The sequence below is a fragment of the Mytilus californianus genome, unplaced genomic scaffold (genome assembly GCF_021869535.1).
Source record: "Mytilus californianus isolate M0D057914Y unplaced genomic scaffold, xbMytCali1.0.p SCAF_5, whole genome shotgun sequence".
Lineage (NCBI taxonomy): Eukaryota > Metazoa > Mollusca > Bivalvia > Mytilida > Mytilidae > Mytilus > Mytilus californianus.
This window is the reverse complement of record NW_026262701.1, coordinates 57,811,327-57,834,476: the sequence shown is the minus strand read 5'-3', so window position 1 is coordinate 57,834,476 and position 23,150 is coordinate 57,811,327. Positions and strand designations below refer to the sequence as shown.

The 23,150-nt window shown below is 34.4% G+C and overlaps 1 protein-coding gene across 12 annotated transcripts in view; it reads right to left on the bottom strand.

Moving 5' to 3' along the window:
* The window catches only part of LOC127702963 (1-phosphatidylinositol 4,5-bisphosphate phosphodiesterase gamma-1-like), a 102,793-nt gene that overhangs the window by 41,178 nt on the left and 38,465 nt on the right, over positions 1–23,150 (bottom strand). For 8 of the 12 annotated variants that reach the window (XM_052207307.1, XM_052207313.1, XM_052207316.1 and 5 more), the window contains 9 exons: positions 22,726–22,789; positions 21,414–21,481; positions 19,077–19,097; positions 15,147–15,263; positions 13,963–14,132; positions 13,179–13,379; positions 10,125–10,241; positions 9,399–9,576; positions 8,349–8,411 (listed from right to left, as the gene is read on the bottom strand). In XM_052207307.1, the coding sequence (XP_052063267.1) occupies positions 8,349–8,411; positions 9,399–9,576; positions 10,125–10,241; positions 13,179–13,379; positions 13,963–14,132; positions 15,147–15,263; positions 19,077–19,097; positions 21,414–21,481; positions 22,726–22,789 (999 nt within the window). The remainder of the gene's footprint in view (positions 1–8,348; positions 8,412–9,398; positions 9,577–10,124; positions 10,242–13,178; positions 13,380–13,962; positions 14,133–15,146; positions 15,264–19,076; positions 19,098–21,413; positions 21,482–22,725; positions 22,790–23,150) is intronic. The other 4 variants (XM_052207312.1, XM_052207318.1, XM_052207310.1 and 1 more) reach the window with 3 other exon arrangements.

The window sequence follows — 23,150 nt, the reverse complement described above, 5'->3', positions numbered from 1 at the left end:
ACCCTTATCTGGAATCTGATTCTTTGCCAAAAAAGCAGGATCCGTTAAAAGAGTAACAGAAGATTTATCCCTGTTAAATCGAAGGCAAGCATCAGAAATAGAGAAGGCATGGATTTCACTCCTTCTCCGTCCAGAAGCCAAAGCTAAAAGAAAACAGCATTTATAGGAAAGAAACCTTAAATCTATTGTTTCTGCTGGTTCAAAAGGAGGAAGTTTTAAAAAGGATAAAACTAGTCCAAGGTCCCACTTAGGAACTAAAGTTTTTTGTCTTGGTCTTTCAAGACTAAAACTACGAACCAAAAGAGAAATATGCTCATTGTTTCCAAAATCTGGGCCACCAGAAATATGAATAGTTCTTGAAATAGCTGATCTATATCCCTTAATAGTAGAGGGACATAATCCTTTGGATTCAAAAAGAAAAACTAGAAAGTCTGCTAATTGTTGTACAGTGACTTGGAAAGGATCAATTTCCCGCTCACTACACCAATCTGAGAAGAGTGACCATTTTGCATCATAGACAATGCTAGTGGAGTCTCTGACAGACTTTGTGAGATGCTTGGTTGCTCCTTCAGAAAAACCTCTCTTTCTGAGGCTAACCCTGAGAGAAGCCAGGCGTGTAGATGAAGTTTTTCCGGATTTTGATAAAGAACCTTGCCCTTGATTTGAGACAGAAGGTCTGGTCTCAGAGGTAGAACTAGAGGACAAGCACATGATAGGCGCAGAAGGTCTGGAAACCAAGACTGTTTCGGCCATGCTGGAGCAATAACTATGATCTTGCAATTTTCCCCTGCTATTTTCTGAAGTACTGGGGAGAGAAACCTGAAAGGAGGGAAGGCGTACCCGAACATTCCTTTCCAAGATAGGCTCATTGCGTCTACCGCAAAAGATTTTGGATCTGGAACCGGAGACACAAATGTTAGAAGTTTGTGATTGAGACTGGTCGCAAACAGATCTATCTGAGGTGACCCCAATGAAGAGTCACAGCTTTGAAAACTACTTGAAGTAGTTCCCACTCCGTGTTTACTGGAGCAAGGGATCTGGATAGAGTGTCGGCTAGAATATTGAGGTGCCCCGCAATATGTCTCACCACTAGATGAAAATGGAGTTGAAAACACAGAAGGAGAATGTCTCTGGCTATCTGATAAAGAGAAGGTGAATGAGTTCCTCCCTGATTCTTGAGATAAGCTACAACTGTTGTGTTGTCCGTGGCCAGAATGACAGACTGATTCTTTAGAGACATTTGGAAATGATTCAGTGCAAACAGAACTGCTTTCATTTCCAATACATTGATATGCTCTTCCAAAAGATCTGGATTCCAGACTCCCGAGATTGTAAGCCCCTCCAGATATGCTCCCCAACCGAGGGTGGAGGCATCTGTGAATAATGTTAGACTGGGAACTTGAGGGGACAGACATAGGCCCCTCATTACATTTTCCCGTACTAACCACCATTGAAGGTGTGGAAATAAAGGCTGAGTGATTGGAATCAATGCTTCCCATTCTTGTGAAGCTGGAATCCATAACTTGTGCAGATAAAACTGAAGCGGACGAATGTGAAGTCATCCCAATGGAATTACATCTGCCAGAGAGTTCAATAGACTCAGAAGTTGCAAGAATTGACGTGCTGTGACTGATTGAACCGTCAGGAATAAATGTATTTTCTGACATAGTTTTGTAAATTTTTCCTCTGGTGGGAGGACTAGGCCTACATTGGTTAGGAAATGTTCTCCCAGGAAAACAAAGTCTTGAGAAGGAATTATCTCTGACTTTTTCCAAGAGATTAGGAAGCCTAGGGACAGAAAACAATTGATGACCAAATCTGTCTGAACCCTCAATTTGATTGGGCAAAATTCCTTGAGAAGGGAATCGTCCAGGTAGGAATGAATCTGAATAGACAGGGAATGTAGGTGAGCTATAGCTGCCTGCATGATTTTGGTAAAAGCCAAAGGGGCTGTAGACAGGCCAAAAGGGAGAGCCTTGAACTGGAAAACTTTGTTGTTCCAAACGAAGCGAAGGTATTTCCTGTAAGTATGGGAAATGGAAATGTGGAAATAAGCATCTGAAAGATCCAGAGAAGTAGTCCACATTCCTGGAAGGATTGAAGCCCTGATTGATCTGTTGGTTTCCATTTTGAAATGGGGAACAATAAGAAAGTTGTTCAGAATAGATAGGTCTATGACCGGCCTCATTCCTCCAGTCTTCTTTGGAACCAGAAAAAGACGGGAATAAAATCCCGGAGACAGAGTTAAGAGCGACACCTCCTCTATTGCAGATTTTTGTAACATTGTGTCCACTTCTACTGATAGAAGTTGATACTTGACTGGGTCTTGAGTATGAGACAAACTTATCGGAACTGCAGACAGAGGAGGTGGGTTCTTGAACTGAAGTGTTAATCCCCCTCGAATTATTGACAGCACATAACAGTCTGAGGTAATTTTCTTCCACTGATTTAGGAAAAAACTTAACCTCCCCCCTACTGGTATTGATTTTTGAGGAACTTGTTGTAAATTTTCCCCTGGGGAAGCTGTCAATAACGTACGAGGGGGCAAGAACCTAGGTACTAGACCCAGGTTTCTTGGGACCCTTAAAACCACCAGAAGGCTTACCTGAGCTTTTTCCGGAGTTATTGGGTTTGTTCTGCGGTTTGCCGTAGTTATTCTTCCTTTTCTTAGCAGAAGAAGGAGGACCACCTGAAGCAGAAGTACTAGTAGAACTAGATGTAGCATTAACCGACCTCTTGCCATTAGTAACTTGTACACTAACTTTGACTGGAGGAGGGTTTTTGTTTAGTTCCTCTTGAACCCGCTGTAAGGGTAAACCAAACATCTTGTCAGTAAGTGGAGATTTCAGTAAAGAATCTTTCAAAGGCTCAGCAACAGAAATGTTTTCAAGAAACTCTGCTCTTTTAGATAGGGTGCAATTAGCAATAGAACCCATTAAAAGCAACTGAGATGAACCTAGAGCTTTATCCAGTTGAAGTAAGAAGGATCGTACTTCTGCTGGAACAACCGAATCTTCGCTGTTAAGCAAATGTCCGGTTGCAGCTAAAAAATGTTCGGCTGTGCCAAGAACTTGAGAAGCACTACGAAGGAGATTCTCAGTCTTTGACCAAACAGGTTGAGTGAGACGAAGACCATCTACTGGCTTTTTTCCCAATAAAGATGACATAGATTTGTCACAACTGGGAACAAGTCTACCCAGTGAAGAATCAAAGATATCAAAATCCTTGTACTTAACCTGATCAGAAAAGGATGACATTCCAAATCCAGAGATATTGTTATTAGCAACCTTTTCACTAGCAGAATTAGCGATACCTTTATTAATAAATTGTAAAGCAAATGCCATATGGCCAGATTCAGGAAAAGAATTGTGAGAAGTCACAGTATCCTGAGAAATACCACAGGAAGCTTCAAAAGTTGAAGAAGGTTTCTTCGGCTTGGAAGGAGAGGCAAAAGGGATATGTGCTTCATCCCTCATCAAGGTATACACCTTATCCCTAAGATCCTTCAAGGATGGAGGATCCTCAGTCTCCTTGGTGGGAGGTAGTTGAGCTGACTTAGAAGAAGGCTCAGGGGCCGTCTTCGATACCTTGGGAGAAGAAGAACTTTCAACATCCTCATCAGTGAGGAAAGCCCTTTCATGACTCCCAGGGGAAACAGAAAGCTCGTCATCCTCCCTCTCATCTCATTCTACAGACTTAGCTGGAGAAGGTTGATGAGAAGAAACTCTATTCTCCAGTAGAGACATACGACTGGATAGAGTACTAAATTCAGCCTTGAAAGACTCACCAAAGTCCAAAAGTAACTTCTGAAAACCATCCAAAGATGATGCATGATCAGAACCCTGAGTACCATGAGAAGAGCTAGAAGATTGAGCTCGAGAGTCAGGTACGGTGGTAGAAGGAGCTACTGCAGGAGTCAAAGATACTGCTACGGGTGGAGCAGGAGCTAAAGGTGGTGCAGAAGCTACCCCAGAAGGGGGACCATAGAAATTGTCCCTATAAGGCCAAAAACCAGGTTGGTTTGGCATAAACCCACCATATGGGTAAGACTGTGGCCAAGGTGGCTGAGACCATGAGGGTAAAGGTTGTGTGCCCGAGTTGGGAAGCATATACCCACAATAGGATAATGGGGGTCTAGAACCTGGTAAGTTCAAGCCCATAGCTGTACCTGGGACAGAACTAATAGTACCCGCTGAATTAACAGGCCTAGATAAAGTATGAGTCACCGAAGTTGATGTAGGTACCCCCCCAAAATGCATGGCCGAACCTTGTGAAAGGGTCGGATAGGTAGCATTACCAGACACCGTTGTCGAAACTCCGGTCAATGTACTGGTAGTTTGGGGGGGACTTAAAGGTAGTGACCCATCTAAGAGATAGTCCGAACCAGGAATATTTACGTACGGACTATTCAAATTAAAGTCCATAATAAAATTTACTTTAGTCAAAAAAAACACAAATAATTTGTTTAGAAATTCAAACTAAACAAGGGAATAAATTTCCAATAATATACACAATATATGAAAAGCAATTAAGCTATTCAAAAAACTTTACAAACAACTAAACACTTCTCTGTTGAATCTGTAAAAGTTTGCACGTGTGACCGATGTCGCAGATGGAAATTGAATGGGAGAATATGGGCAAACAGGGGTATATGTCCGGACCAGTGAGAGTACGTTTATTTTTAGTCGGGATTTTCCATCTGACCTATGACGCAATTGGGGTTACACTCAGAATTTATGATGGTAACGTATTTATAGCTATAAAATTAACATTAACCAAGTAAACTAACATTGACCAATGAACCATGAAAATGAGGTAAAGGTCAGATTAACCATGCTAGGCAGGCATGTTCAGCTAACAATTCTTCCATACAACAAATATAGTTGACCTATTGCTGATAGTTTAAGACAAGAGCAACTTAACATTGACCAATGAACCATGAAAATGAGGTCAAGGACAAATGACACCTGCCAGACAGACATGTACACCTTACAATCATTCCATACACCAAATATAGTTGACCTATTGCCTATAGTATTAGAAAAACAGACCAAAACACAAAAACTTAACATTGACCAATGAACCATGAAAATGAGGTCAAGGACAAATGACACCTGCCAGTCAGACATGTACAACTTACAATCATTCCATACACCAAATATAGTTGACCTATTGCTTATAGTATTAGAAAAACAGACCAAAACACAAAAACTTAACATTGACCAATGAACCATGAAAATAGGTCAAGGACAAATGACACCTGCCAGACAGACATGCACACCTTACAATCATTCCATACACCAAATATAGTTGACCAATGGCTTATAGTATTAGAAAAACAGACCAAAACACAAAAACTTAACATTGACCAATGAACCGTGAAAATGAGGTCAAGGTCAGATGAAACCTGCCAGACTGACATGTATCCCTTATAATCATTCCATACACCACATTTAGCTGACCTACTGCTTGTAGTATCTGAGAAACGGACCTAATCACCTAACTTTAACCTTGATCACTGATCCATGAAATGAGGCTGAGGTCAGGTGAACCCTGTCTGATGGACATGTAGACGTTGCAAGGAACCCATATACCAAATATAGTTATCCTATTACTCATAATAAGTGAGAAATTTACATAACAAAAAAACTAAACTTTTTTTTCAAGCAGTCGCTGAACCATGAAAATAAGGTCAAGGACATTGGACATATGACAGACGGAAAGTTCGTAACATAAGGTATCTGCATACAAAGTATGAAGCATCCAGGTCTTCTACCTTCTTAAATATAAAGCTTTATACAAATAGTTTACGCCGCCGCCGCCGGATAGTAATACCTATGTCTCACTTTCTGCGACTTTCGTCGCAGGCGAGACAATAACTAGCAGTGCAAGCTATTTGTTATCCATAATTATATTCTACACAACAGACAATACCAGAAACCATTCATATGTTTAACAAAATGTCTTAAAAGAGGTCATTTCTATTTTAGAGCTCTTTTCCTAATGCTTGTAGTTTAAAGGTTTGGTTGACTTGCTTGCTTTGTTTGTATAAATGTTTGCTCAAGCATTGTAATTAAGATTGACATCTGCAATCAGTAGATAGGCGGGCTTCATCTTGTATACATTGTACTTAAATGTAGCATAATACAGAGTATAATGTATACAAGCTGAAGCCCCACCTATCTACAATGCTTGAGCAAGCAAGTTAACCAAACCTTTTAACTACAAGCATTAGGAAAAGAGCTCTAACAAAAAAAAAATCTTGTTCAAACAAATATTGCTCAGGTAAAATAGGTATGGTACAAGCTTTTTATTGACAAATATTGGGTCTAAACTCTATCTCCTGACAACATTCAACTTGATATGACATTTGTAAGCAAATTTCCTAGCACATAAATGGTTTCTGTCGTACAATACGTATTGTGATGTAAGACATGTAAGGTAAAATCAGTTATCCATATAGCTTTTTCAAGGGGAAATCAAGGCCACAATTTGCATGGGTAACAATACATGAAAATGAATACTATATGCTTTTGATATGGATGAGGGTCTGACTGAATGGGGTTTACAGAATAGGGACTTATGGACTAAAACGTAGAATAAAGAACCAAAAAATAAAGAATTGAGAAAAATAGGCAAAAAAAATAAAGAATAAAGTATAATGGGGTGCTAAAATATAAATAATGGAGAATAAAAATAAACTGTTAACACAGAGATATGTCTCGCCTTTATCGTTATTTTGATAGTAAAATGCAAATGTTGAAATTAAAATAGCAATACATTAACATGTAAGTTGTGCAAAATACTCAGTCACTAGACCATGACTTAGGGGGCGAACCAAATAATCTTCATGGAAATGAAATGTGCCAATGCTAAAACAACTGCAAACCAAATATCATGGACCTACCACTAGTGGTTTTCCATAAACTGACCTAATCAGAAACTAATACATGTAAACTAAGCAAAGGTTTCAAAGGCAATAGACCAGGAAATGAGATGTGCCAATGCTATAACAACTGCATACCAAATATCATTGACCTACCACTAATGGTTTCCCATAAACTGACCTAATCAGAAACTAATACATGTAAACTAAGCAAAGGTTTCAAAGTCAATAGACCATGACTGAGGGGGTGGGACCAAATAATCTCCATGGAAATGAGATGTGTCAATGCTAATACAACTGTATCATTGACCAATTGCTTATGGTTCCCCATAAACTGACCTAATCACAAACTAATACATTGTCGATGCTTCCACTGCAGGAAACAGCAAACCTATGTCTCACTTTTTGACTCCTTCAAGGCAAGACAAAAAGAAAAGAGAACAATAGCCCAACAAATTAAAAAATAGTTATGAAGGGCCCTCCATCCAGACCCTCATGGACGCAGTGAACTGAAATTAACTTGTACATTAAAAACATTCATCTAAATTCTTAAATTTCTACATGCAATATTATAGAGGAGAAGTTGCACTTTTAATATCAATAGACATTTATAATCCCTAATTAATTATCAAAGTATATTTGTGGTGGATATATCCTCAAGACATTGTCTGTTGGGGTATAAATTTACATGACTTAGTACAAATAGGTTTTGATATGATGTAATTTGAGTATGAGTTATTTCCCTTGGCCACCATTTTGGAGGGAAAATGGTTGATTTGTTTATTTGACTAATGAAATTGAAACATGTGGTACAAACAAGTCTAATTAAATATCCTTACTGGAATGTAGGGGTGAATATAGCAAGGCTAAAAGAAATTTAAATTGTTCAGAAAACAACTTTTCTAAAGTCTAGCAGTCAGTATAATAAGTTAAATTTGGCTGATTTATGAAAGAATTTGTGAACCTAGACCTCTAACAAGGACACAAAAGGGAAGTAACTCTTTCTCAAATTGTGTCAATCAAAACCCATCTTTTATTGCCACTAAGGTACACAAAGATAGATTCAGTTAAATATCATTCTTGGTGCTGACTTTTAATGTTGAATGTGTGCGATTTTAACGACTCAAGTCTGTAATATCTTCCTGAAATCATTTTATATGACAGGATTGTTATCACCTTAAATCGCCAAAAATCTGTGTGTTTCACGAAAAATTTACTCAACATCAGAGTGATTTTTAACTTAATTACATTGTGTATACTGTATAATGCATTCTGAATATTCATATAATAAACAAATTTCAACCACAACAACTATAAATACTTCCGACTGAAATATCAAAAATACACAAATTTGCCAACACAGTACGCATTCTATGCTCATGCAATTATAATTAAACCATAAACCAAATACATGTAGGACTACGTCAGATGGTCATGCATGCATGACTTGCAAGGCTGTTACCTTGGAAAGGTCATTTGGATTCACGTAATTCATACCCATAGCTCCCCCTGAAACACTTGAATCCTGGAATTTAATGTTTATACATGTTTTACACATTAAAAAAGTCAATTGTCAAATGTTAAAATAGATTTAAATGTTCATTCCTAGGAAATATGTTAATTAAGTGAAAAGATATTTTGAAAGAAAAAACTAGTAAAAAGATATTCTGAATTAATGATATATAGTTTAAAGGATTTTTTTCTTTGTCATCATGGCATACAGGTTGTTAATAAGTCCAATCGATCAATTGATGAAAATTACGTTTTTTACTAATTGAAATATTTTTAACATTGATTTGGTATAGGTCATACCCACATCTGCTGGTGGGGAACGCTCTACCTGAAATTAACCATAATCATAATAATTTGACAAACATTCCTCATATGATGATAAAAAAAATAAAAACCTCATATTTAAACTGAATCATCTTTTCTTATTAAAATTGCAGGCTGCTTCTAGGGAAATTTATCTTTTTTTCTTCTTATCCTAAATTTTTAGGTTCACATCTTTAACTCAATAGGTTCAAATCTTTAATTTAGTTATAAACATTCCCAGCAGATTGAATACTCTTTGTAAAAGCTAAAGTCATCTAAACACAGAACATGTAACCTCTTTTCCTCATCTATTCCTTATCTGCCTACATGACAGTTAACCAGCCATACAATCCATCAGATTACTCCTTTTTACAACCTGGTCAAAAATTGATGGTTTGTCTAAATTTTATGTCATTCTTTTATCTAAATTCTATGTCGTTTTTTATCTAAATTTTATGTCATTCTTTTATCTAAATTCTATGTCCTTTTTTATCTAAATTTTATGTCATTCTTTTATCTAAATTTTATGTCATTCTTTTATCTTAAGTCTATGTCAATTTTTTTTTATCAAACTATAAATCATAAAAATAAAATAACTCCCCCTCTTCAGACATGTTAATTTTGAGAGGTTCTTATTTGACAATTCTTGAACATTAACGAAAGAAATTTGATATCAATGATTATATAAGTTACTTACAGAGCCCCTTCTTTCTACTACAGTCTGGTTAACAGGATACTTTAACTTTATACGATTATATAATGGATTCTTTTCGTAGTATTGCACTAAATCCACTAAACTTTCAAATGTCGCCTCTCCTATCACAAATAATCTGCCGTCTACTTCTATACGACAGTGCTTAACTTTATTATCCGCCCTGAAAAATGTATTTTTTTTCAAAACATAAAAAATCTAAAAGACAAGTACAATTTAATCTTAAGAGAAAGAACAATGCAGTCCGATATATGAATACTGTAGTGCCCTAATGTTGTATACATCCTCATACTCTGGTTTCATATAGACAGATGTCTCCTTGAGAAACATCTCTTTATTTTTATAGACACTAAGATGTTAATTTTAATAACTTTGAAAAGTTGTTGGATTTTTGTCTTTTTTGTGCTGTTGAATTTTAGTGTTTTGTTTCTGTGTATAATTATTTTTACAAAATTATTATCAGACTGTCATCCTTTTTTTGCATTTCTAATTAATGTTTTTCTGTTAGTTATATCACTTAAAAGGAGTTTTATTGACTGCAAAGATATAGTTACACCAAGATTAATTAAAAGACCTAAAATAGACAATATCTCTGTTTGATTTTACAACAAACAGTGAACTAATAGGTCATGCTTAAAATAATTGACATTAGAACCAGAAAGTTCATCTTTTGCATCAAGTTTACTCCATTTGACTGTTTTAATAAAATACCTGAATGAAATTGCATAATTATTTTGTGCTCCACGTCGTAGAAGGAACGCACCATCATTCTGTATACGTCTCAACATGTCTTCTGCTTCTACACGCTCCATGTTGTCATGGTACCATCTGAAATGGTGTAAATAAACTCAAGTTTATATAAAAAATTTACAGGAATAATTCTACATCATTTTCTTTGAATCCAGGTATATTTTTACTTAAAAAAAGGCAGAAGATCAAAACCTCTGTATTAACTAGGTAATCAGAAATTGCAATGACAAGACTAAAACAACAAGAAGTCAGCAAGAGAGGTGTTTAGATACTGTGAACTCATTATTATACTGCAACTAGTTGTGTTTTTTTCCTAAATATAGTAACACAGTTATATTTTGTACAATGTCAATTTCATCATGGATCACTTTTTCCACAATCAGGGGTTCATTTAGGGATGAAAATAAGTTTGAAATTTGTGTTACAATTTAAATAGCTATCAATGCATTAATTTAAGTTGCAGTATAAAAACAATATTAGGTCAATGTCAGAAAAATATAAACTTTTTTGTATTCGCCACAACAACCTTGCCCTTCCCCAGTTTCTCAGCCTCATACAAAAAAGTTTATATTTTTCTGACATTGACCTAATATTGCATATTTATTCATTGGATACCAATTTTCCTGGAATTTGTGGGTACAGGTGAACCATGAACTTAAATTTTCAATGAATTCCACATTTTTTATAGGCTTGTATGCAGACTTTGTCAAAACCACGAAATCAAATATCCAGGAAAATGCCACTTTTCCTCATGTTCCTCATTACAAGAAAAATTGATACTCATGAAAATAAATAAAATCCACAGCAAACAGGAAAAAAACAATACTACATTTTTGAAAATAGATGATTGATTGTTGGTTGCTTAACGTCCAGTGGCAAATATTTCATGCATATTCAAGATGATTGGAAAATAGAAACTATGAACGAAATTGGAATTGGTATCAGCTGATTGAGAGGGATAGGGTATGCTGCTTTGATTAAGATTTGCATGGATAATAATATAATGCTTTAAATCAGAGGCTCTGCAAGGACAATAATATGCTTCTATGATTCAGGGGCTCTGCAAGAACAAGAATATGCTGAATATGTTGCTTTGAACCAAGGATATCCTCATGAAAGGAATCCATTTGAATGAATAATGAATTTGATGTCATTTGGATTAATTTCCATGGTTTCCAGCATATGAGAGTAATATTCTTTGAAAATTAAATTTTCCTTTGGGTTTTTATTATTGGATAATGCTTATCCATGAAATAATAAAATGCTCTGCTGGGCGCAGCTTGATACGACTGCAGAGGTCGAACCCTGAAGCCTCAACATTCAAGCTTGATACAGTTGGATTGTAACTAAATATTTGACACAGCATAGGTTTCTGACACAGAATGAATGTCGTCTAAGAACTCAAAAATTTTTTAATTTACCTACTCAAACCATATCATTATTATTTGCTTTTATATATAAATCAGAAATAACCAATTTAAAATGGAAAATTTAAAAGAAAAAAAATGAAAAAAAAATCCCCCCCCCCCCCCCCCAATTTTTTAAACCCCCTTATGATTCATCACCCCCAAACTCAATCCCAGCCTTCCCTTTGTGGTATGGTACCTTGCAGTACAATTTCAGAGAGATCCATACACTTGAACACAAGTTATTGTCTGGAAACTAGAAAAATGCTTATTTTTGGCTCCTTATTCCTAAATGTTTTGAGCAATTACCCCCAAACTCAATTCCAGCTTTCCCTTTGTGATACGGAACCTTGTAGTACAATTTCATAAAGATCCATACACTTACACACAAGTTATTGTCATGAAACTAGAAAAATGCTTGTTTTTTGCCCCTTTTTTGGCCCCTTATTCCTAAAATTTGGAGGCAATTACCCCCAAAATCAATCCCAGCATTCCCTTTGTGATATGGAACCTTGTGGTACAATGTCAGAGAGATCCAAACACTAACACACAAGTTATGTCTGGAAGTTACAAAAATGCTTATTTTTGGCCCCTTTTTGGCCCCTAATTCCTTAACTGTTGGTACCATTACCCCCAAAATCAATCCCAACCTTCTTTTTGTGGTATTGAACCTTATGGTAAAATTTCATAGAGATCCATTCACTTCAACTAAAGTTAGAGTGCGAAAACCAATGTGTCTAAGGTCAACGACGACGACGCCAACGTCATACCAATATACGACCACAAAATTTTTTTGCGGTCGTATAAAAATAATCAAAACCCCCCAATGAAAATTTTTTCCTTTACAGTATTTGTGATTAAAAAGGTCATTAAAATGAAAAAAGATCAAGCCATTTAGTAACAGGACATGATATTAGAAATCGAAGAAAGATTTAATCATGTGCTAATTTATGCAAAATAAAACTACTATGTAACTGAAAGTGTTAATTACGTAAAATGAAAATTAATCTAATTTTCTCCAGATATGGCACATTCTTTATATTTCCTTTTTTGTAATATGCTAAAACAGTAGCTCATTTATTCTACTGTGGATTCATTATTATTCGTGAGATATCAATTTCTGTGGATGTTGTGGGTAAATGTGATACAATTTGTCTATATATCTCAACAGACAACAAAGATACAGTATTTCAAACAAAAACTGTTACATTTAAAAATAATTTAATTTTGGATGTTTGACGTCTTCTGATTGGCTGAAAGTTTTTTGTCTATCAGCTCATAGACATTATTTTGTCATGTGACCGTGACGTCATTAACGTTTTTTCATGATTTACTTTTTAAAAATGGAATTTGGAATTAAATTATAAGGAATGACTGTAATATTTTTCTGTCAATTCCAAATAACCACAAAAATGTGGTGCACACTTTTAAATAACCCACTATGCGGGATATTCAGTGTGCACCACATTTTTGATGTTTTTTCTTTATTACAGTCATTCCTAACTTAAAAAAAAAAGAAATTGACTGTCATGCTACCTTAAAGAGTCATCCATACCCAACCCCTTTCACCACCCCTGCCCCTATTCTAACATTATTATAACAGACGTACTCTTTTCCTTCGTGACTGTTAATCTGAGGAACGGGTTCTGAAAGACGCATCGAGAAATCCTGTCCTCGTACCGGGTTGTTTCTGTAGTTCGTGATAAGATCATACAAACTATCAAATAATGCTGTCTCTATCAAGTAATATTTCAACTGCCCTAACTCTTGTTTGGTTTTAATTCTACAATGCTGGGTTTCTCCACGTCTCCTAAAAACAGAATAACATATGATTTTAATATAGTGCAATTAAAAGAGGATACAGTGAATTCATTATTATTCATGGGATACAATTTTCATGGATTTCTTGGGTATAGATCAACAACAGATTTAAATCTTCAAGTGTCAATTTTCTATAGACTTGTATGTAGATGTTGGCAAAACAACAAAGGCAAATATCCATGAAATTCATTTTTTTCTCAATCCACAAAAATTAGTATCCACAAAAATAAATGAATCCACAGTATGCATGTATGTGCAGGAAAGATTGTGAAATAAAAGTTTGATTTCATCATGAATTTAAAAAATAAACCAGTACTTTTCTATCTCTTTCCATGAAAACCAGCAAGTAGCCTTCCAGTATGTAAATAGACCAAGTAAAAAAAATTGTAAAGAATTTTGCAGAACCCTGTGCCCAGTCTGAAATTGTTACTGTCTTTGTATTAGTTAAATCTGTATTAAATTGTTAAATGCAAAAATATGCTAAATTACATCAAAACAAGAATGTATAGAAAATAGGATTTTCTTGAGATGCAATTTATAAATCAACTTTCAATATTGTAGCAGTATCTTACCAGAAGGACAGTGAATAATCTCCTATAAAAGTTTCACTTTCTCTGACTAGAAAAGTACCGTCTCCAAGGTAACTGTGGTTGTTTAGTAACTCATCAGCCTTCCTGCGACCCCCTTCTAACTTGCCATGGAACCATCTCTCACTGTAATGTAATTCTGTACTGGACTGGTTCTATAAATAGACGTAGCATAGACATTATTCCCTAAACAAATAAAAGTTAATAAATTATCTTTGTCTAATACTCTCCAATATACGTGCAAAATCAGGTGAACATAAACTTCATAACACAAGTCTATCACTTGGAAATTTTCCAAAAAAAAAAATTATATTACACAATTCGTATGTTGCAAGTTGGTCATACTTCCTTTCCCAAGTAAGGAGACCTTGCCTATTGTTGTCAGTATCTTGATGTTTTTGGGAATTCTGTGCTGATAGGTTTTGTAAACTTAGTTAAAATAAGTTTCCAACTTCCCTACAGACAGGAGGATTAAGACCTTGACGTATGGTACATGAACTTATCTGTTATTTGTTTGTTCACTTCTAGATTTCTTTTTGGTTATATTGTATTGTTGTGTTGCTGTCATTGACATTTAATACCCATGACTTTTATAAATATTGATTTTCACACAAAATATGTCTTATTTTGGCATTTTCTTTCTGAATATTTACTGTGATATCTCTTACAAAGTAGAGTATATTCATCTCTCATCAAATAGTATCATCTTAAATATCCATGTACAGACTAGATTAAACCAGAGAATAAAATTGATACCAACTACTTTTGCTCCTAGCATGCTGCAACTGAGCATTATATTCTCAAGACAAAAGATGACTAAGAGTCAGAATAATGTGTCTTCCCATAGACTGTTACCACTGGTTTAGTACAAATCAAAGATCATACTCATATGCATGTGATATTTGCAGATAGACTTTTCATCAATCTTGCATTTGATCAATTTTAATTTCCCTGACAGAATTAACCAGTTGTGAGAAAATTGATTAACGCTTAGTCAGAGTATCAGTGTAAAATTTGTGATTCATAAAAATTCTACAAAAACTTGTACCGTGTTTTTAGGGTTGTGACTTGTCCCCCCCCCCCTCCCCTAGATGTTTTACATTGAAGTCATTTATTGTTCTTTCTAACTCATGTCTCTTTTTACTGATTATATTTTCCTAAAAACTCACCTGTGTTTGAGACTGAGACAATAAATCTTCGTCAATCTCATCATCATTGTCTTGGTCAGTTTCTTTTGTATAAAATAATCTAGTTGCTGTCAAAGCAAAGAAATGAGGATGCCATACCTAAAATATAAATATACAAATTACAACCACCATATAAGATATGCTTAGCTTGACTACGACATGTACCTAGATTTAAAATACACAAATATGTAGTATCATATTCATAAATAAAATGGAAAGTACAAATATGGTGTAATAATTCATGACACAAAATCTCTATGCACACTAGAAAATCTAACACTTAGGAACAGCACTTTTTTGCTGCTCTTCATTTCAAAGTTACAAGATTAGACTTCTTCATTAGAAATGTATAATTCATCAAAATCATTGAAAATAAAAGAAAGGTTTATGTTCTTGTTTTTGAAATTCTGGCATTTGAAAAACCAAAATTGTTGGTTGAAAAATGAGTTATCTGGATTTTTACGCATAAAAAGTAAGGGAATAAACAATACTGAAAAAAACCATGAATTTAAACTGAGTTTACTGACATACATGTCAATACAAATAACTTATTAAACAACAATATTTATGATTAGTTAACAACTGCCTCAAGATTTAACAACTCGTTAGGCTTAATCATGTTAATCATTGTTAAATTTAGCAACATATTTGAACAACAGGGCCCAGATGATTCAGTTTAAATAATGTTATAAAAGTGTTTTATAAATTAAATCATTTATTTCTTTGTGTGTTTGTAAATATTCCATCACTTCAACATACATATGCATGTGGCATACAGTGAGTTTTTGTTCTCTGTTAATTTTATTGTTAAATCATGCTCAATGAGAAATGATCATACAGACTTGAAATTGTCTAAAATGAGCAAAAAGTATAATAAACAAGAATATGTGTCCGTAGTACACCTAGCTGGCAAACCATAGCTCTTATGATATTTATTGACAATTTGCAGTCTTCAGTTTTGCAGCTTTAGTACATCTCTCAAGGGTAATAATCATAATTTGGCACATAGTTTTAAAATATCGCATCATAATTAACAGGTATGCAAAGTTTCAAGTTGATGTAACCACCAACTCAGGGTAAACTACCTAAATCAAATACTTTATCCTCAGAATGTACTGGTTTCACACTATATTAATTAAAGAATCAATTCCTCTTATACAAAGTGCGTAATTTGGGTCAAAAAGGCCCTCATCCTTTTATGCAGTGCTCAATGTATGAAAATTAGTTAAAAATATTGTATCAATTAACAAGAATATGTGTCTATTGGACATCATACTGATCAGCTCATATGAGGGTCATAATGGGGGTACCTTCATGACGAATAATGGTAAAAAATCTTGCCAAATAACATTAACGGTAATTTTTGGTGCATGACGATAAAATGTACACTTTCTTTTAGACGATAAAAAAATCGACACGTTAATTTTATTCCAAAAATAACGTTAACCATAATTATTTGAGACATCTGACGTATCACGATATGGATATTTTGACGAATCACGGTAAAATTTTAACCAATTTGACGCTAACGGTAGCAAAAAATGACAGTTTGACGCCTGACGGTAAGCGGCATTCCTACCCTCATATTTCCATGTTCATTGAATTACAAAATTAGGGTCAAAACACAAATTATGTATCTACTTAAAAAAGTTTATATCATAATTAACATGTGTACTAAGTTTCTAGGTGATGTGGTTACAACTTCATGGTAATCTACCTCAAATCAAAACTTTAACCCGATACAAGAAAGACTAACGGACATAGTAACGGACTGACTGACACACAGATTAGAAAACATCATGCCCCTAATTTTGAAGATGGGGCAAAATCTGTTCTCATTTTAGTGACTCTACTGTCAATTTGTTACTTTGTTAGGAGAAAGACAGTTTGTAGAAATTTTTTGTTACAGAAATAATGTCTGATATCATTAATTAGATTTTGTTTAAAACCATGCAAATATTAAAGTGAAAAATGAACTCCTTATTCATGTTATGTAAGATTTAACGAGTGATAAAATGTTTTCATTGTTAGTTTGATGATAGATATTACAAAATGTCCCAAGGTCTCTATGAAACTTTTATTTTTTCAAAAATGTCTTTCACTGCAAAATTTGTTGCTGTCAGTTTATTTCCACATTGTTGTAAATAGTTATATACTTACACAACTATGTTTTTTGTGTCAGAAATGTACAGATTGATTTTCCTGCACAAATATATATTTCATTATGCCAACAAAAAAAATTGCAGATACAAAATCTTATGTATGTAAGTGAATTCAATATAAAATAAATCTTGAATGTGTCCATAGGACACAGATGATGTCCCCGCTTGCATATAACGTTACAAAGGGATATAACTCAAGAACTGTAAAAGTGACGCTACCCAAATTTGTACTTGATCTGACTTTTGTGGTAATAAGCATTGTGCATAAGTTTCATAACATTTGGTTGAAGCAAACTAAAGTTAGAGAACAGAAACAAATGTTTCAGGAATTTCTCCATTTGTAAAGTGTCATAACTCTAAAACGGTAAAAGTGACGCCACTAAGATTCAAACTTGATCTGTGTTTTTTGGTGATAAGCATTGTGAATAAATTTCATAACATTTAGTTGAGGCAAACTAAAGTTAGAGAACGGAAATGAAAAATTCAGCAATTTTTCCATTTTTTTCCCATTTGTAAAGGGGCATAACTTTATAATGGTAAAAGTGACGCCACCAAATTTCAAATTTGACCTGTGCTTTGTGGTAATAAGCATTGTGTATATGTTTCATAACATTTGGTTGAGGCAAACTAAAGTTAGTGAACAGATACGAAAAATTCAGCAATTTTTCCATTTGTAAAGGGGCATAACTCTAGAACGGTTAAAGTGACGCCACCAAAATTCGAACTTGACCTGTGTTTTGTGGTAATAAGCATTGTGTATAAGTTTCATAACATTTGGTTGAGGCAAACTAAAGTGAGAAAACGGAAACATTGTAAAGGGGCATAACTCTAGAACGGAAAAAGTGACACCACCAAAATTGATACTTGATCTGTGTTTTGTGGTAATAAGCATTGTGTATAAGTTTCATAACATTTGGTTGAGGCAAACTAAAGTTAGAGAACTGAAACGAAAAATTCAGCAATTTTTCCATTTGTAAAGGGGCATAACTCAAGAACAGTAAAAGTGACAAGAGTAAAACTTAATGCCCCCTCCGCTACGGCGGGGGCATAATACAATGTATCTTAACCTGACAGCAGTCAAAGTGGTTAACATCATTTTTATCCGAAAATCATTTCCCTGGTAACTGTAAATTCAGAAAGTATTGCGTGCATTTCTTATTGCGATTTTTGAAGAATGGATAAACATGCCAGATTAATAATTGTGATTTCAGGAAAATCTGCATACAGATATATGTATCAGATATCAGAATGTGAGTTCTTATTATTGCAATAATCACAAAGTTACATTATTCGCATAAATATAAACCTGGCAATAATTTCAGAATTTACAGTATTTGAGACAATCAGTAGATAAGAAATGTTGTATGTTTATTTCAGTTTTATAACTTACTTTTGATTCCTTAATTAAAAAAGACATAATTTTCATTACTCAAATTGAAAATATTAACACATTTATAGCATTTAAAAAATCAAAGTAAGAGACTCAATTTGTGTACTTTTACCTAATTAGTATATGAACATTTTATAAGGGAACAATCAGGCACAAATAATAAGAAATACATTTTATGGAATGTGCATAAGGTTCATCAAATTAATCATGGTATCTTGTAATTTTGTATTTATACAGAAGAAAGAAACCTATTCAGGACTCACTAACTAGCAGAGCGTACCAGAAAAGCTTTTAAAAGCAAAAACGATTTACGAATCAACAAGAGTGAACACGCTGCCATTTCTCGCCTACTTTACTTACCATATATTTTGTGTTGAAATTCTTAAAGATAAAGGTTTTACTACAAGTATCACATAAACTTAACATTATCACATAAACAAAACATCACACAGACTTGACATAGTTGACCTATAGCTAAAGATAATTGAAAAACAGACCATAACACAAAAAACTTAACATTGACCAATGCACAGTGAAAATGAGGTCAAGGTCAGATGATACCTGCCAGACATGTTCACCTTACAATCATTCCATATACCAAGCATAACTGACCTATTGCTATAAGTATTTGAAAAACAGACCAAAACACATAAAACTTAACATTGACCAATGAACAATAAAAAAGAACTCAAGGTCAGAAGATGTTACCTGCCAGACAGACATGTACACCTTACAATCATTCCATACCACAAATATAGCTGACCTATTGCTATTAGTATTTGAAAAACAGACCAAAACACAAAAACGTAACATTAACCAATGAGCCATGAAAATGAGGTCAAGGTCAGATGATACTGGCTAGAAAGACATGTGCATGCACCTAACAATCAATCCATACACCAAATATAGTTGACCTGTTGCTTATAAACTTGAAAAACAGACCAAAACACAAAAACACAACATTGACCAATCAACCATGAAAATGAGGTCAAGGTTAGATGAAACCTGACAGACTGACATGTACCACTTACAATCATTCCATACACTACATAAAGTTGACCTACTGCTTATGGTATCTGAGAAACAGAACTAAACTCATAACTTTAACCTTGATCACTGATCCATGAAATGAGGTCAAGGTCAGTTGAACCTTGTTTGACAGAAATGTAGACAATGTAGGATCACATATACCAAATATAGTTATCAAATTACTCATAATAAGTGAGAAATTCACATGACAAAAAACTAGAATTTTTTTTCAAGCAGTCACTGAACCATGAAAATGAGTTCATGGACAATGGACATATGACAGATGGAAACTTCATAACATAAGGTATCTGTATACAAGGTATGAAGCATCAAGGTCTTCTACCTTCTGAAATATAAAGCTTTATACAAATAGTTTACACCCCTGCCTCATAGTGATCCCTATGTCTCGCATACTGCGATTTTAATAAACTAGAAGACAAGATGTTCCTGTCTGTTGCTGAAGTCCAAGGGCTTTATAATTCTTTGAAAAGAACGTAAACATAAACAAATGTAAAACTCAATCTGAAACTCACCATTATAAACTTGTAATAGGGTAATTTTTAATTTGTGTTTCAAGTTTTTAGTCATTTTTTTTGGAGAATATTTTATTTTGAAAATTGTATAATTATTATGTCAGATAAATTTTGTTCTGTCAGCATAAATTTGAAATTAGTAATACCTGTCATAATTTGAGCTCTTTTCAGCCGGTTTCATAAATAGCATGATCAATAACTTGAAATAAGTTATGATGTAGTCACAAGAGAATCTCGTTCGGTGTGATTCAAAAAGGAGTGCTTCAAAGCCAACCAGGGCTCAGCTACTCAGTAGAAACGCTAAATCAAAAGACTCAGCTCAACACAACTATGATCATTTCAACTAGACAACATTTAACTCTTCATTAACTTGGAACATTTGGACTTAAAACTTAAAACTAGTAAAATTAGTGACATTATTATTTGGAACATAATGTTTGATTATCTCCCTTTATCTCAATAATTACATTAGATGTATGTTTCATTATAATACGTTATTCTGATTGGCTACACTGCAATCTCGCGTTATTCCTTAATCAACTTCATTACACAATAAAATTTATCATTCATGATGACACGAGGTCCCACAATAAAGTGCAAAGGTAAATTAAATAAAAACTTGACAAAAATCGTTTTCATGATCCTAGCTAAAAAATGTAATTAAAAGTATTGAATGCTTCTTTTTGTAACTTCATAGGGTTGTAAAAGCGTTGACCGTGCGCACATTTTTAGAATGAAGCGCTTCTGCTTCTGCGCTTCATACAAAATGTACTTCGGTCAACGCTTTTACACCCCAATGAAGTTACAAAAAGAAGCATTCAATTCTTAAATATCTAAAGGGATAAATTTTAAAAGTCAGGAAAACTTTCAGATTTTGGAAAAAAACAGAAAACACTACATGCCCTAGCCAGTGTGATTGGTGTGTGTAGGGGGAGGGGCAAAAATCATTTTCTTTTTTAGCAAATATTCCTCACCATCAAGAATTGAATTCATTAACCTAGTATAAAGTTTTGGCTAACCCTGTATTAACAAATCCTATTTAAACTTAGAACAAGTCTATATTTCTGAAAATAAGATTTACATCATGATCACCACATCTATGTCCGAAAAAACAAATCACTTTATATACACTTACAGGCTCCATTGGATCCTCTAGATAAAGTACACCTGTTCTAATGGCAGAACTACTGATGTCATTGTCCCCTGAAAAGAAATGTTACATGGTAAAGAACAATGTCACATGATAAGAACAATGTCACATGGTAAGGAATAATGTCACATGGTAAAGAACAATGTCACATGATAAGAACAATGTCACATGGTAAGGAATAATGTCACATGGTAAAGAACAATGTCACATGGTAAGGTTAGTAAGTGTCATATGACTTGTTTTAAAGGCACAACTAATACTACTTTCATAACTTAGATTGATTGATTGATTGATTGGTGTTAAACGCCACTTTCAACACTATTGTGCTATTTCGTGGCGGTCAGTTTTTATTGGTGGAGGAAGCCAGCGTGCCCTGAGAGAAACACAGACGTTCGGTATGAAAACTGACAATCCTAGTTAAGATTGGAGTCAAGCACCTGACCCATTCCGGATTCGAACTCACAACCTCAGTGTTGACTGGCTAGTGATACAGTAGTTCGACTACTTAGACCACACGGGCAGAGAGGCCACCTCATAACTTAGAAGCTGCATCACTAGCTGATTATGATGACTGTTAATTTCAAATATTGTACAATACACTTTATTTATCCAATCCATGAAGTCAGATTTAGGATCAGATAATGAAATTAAAGACACCAAAAATTTCAACTTACAGTGGAGTCATTTATTTTCGCTGGTACAATGTACCAATTTTCGTGGATTGAGGAAAACTTGCATTTTTCCATTCATATTTGATTTTGTAGTTTTGCCAAAGTCTACATACAACCTCATAAAAAATTTATTTAATCGTTGAACATTTGAATTCGTGGTTCACCTGTACCCACAAAAATTGGTATCCAACTAAAAATAATGAATCCACAGTATTTCAGATAAATTTTGACTTGTCAGAATCAAAATTGATTTGATTTAGAATTTTGGTGTTTTTATGCCACTTTTAAGCACCACTTTTGGGCTATTTCGTGGTGGTAAGTTTTTATTGGTGGAGGAAGCCAGAGTGCTTGGAGAAAACCACCGACCTTCGATAGGAAAACTGACAATCCTAGTCAATTAAGATTGGAGTCGAGTGCACCCGCACGAGCGGGGTTCTAACTCACAACCTCAGTGTTGACTGGCTAGTGATTACAGTAGTAACTACTTAGACCACTTGGCCATCGAGGCCCCTAAAAAAAAAATCAAAATTGAAAAATGAGATGAAAATTAACAGTATTAATCAAGAAACTTTTGAGTAAATTTCTTGATCTTAACCTTAATTTGTGATAAAAATCCATAGACTTACTTTCCTCTGAGCTTCTGACTGTAACAAATTGGTCCTCACTTCCCTCTCGTGGTAGCTTTTTATGCTGTGAAAGAAATAGGAAAAAGAAGATGTTATGTAATGTAAAGGAGTAAAATTAACTAGAGTTAATCTAAAGAATCTAAAATTTATCAAACAAGCATCCCGTTCATTGCTGTGAAGGCTCTGGAAAATTGAAGTCAGGTTTTCAACCATGAACTAGAAAGCTCACATCAAACAGAAAATTTATGACAGCACCTTTGCTTCCACTAAAGAAATGCATTTCATATTTATTGAATATCTTTAAAAAATGTTATTATTAATAACATACTTTTTCAAAGGTAATCAATAAATATAAAGAATCAAATGCATATAGTAATTTCTTAGTTGCATATAAATTTTGTGGTCTTCCTATGGTATAGAACTGT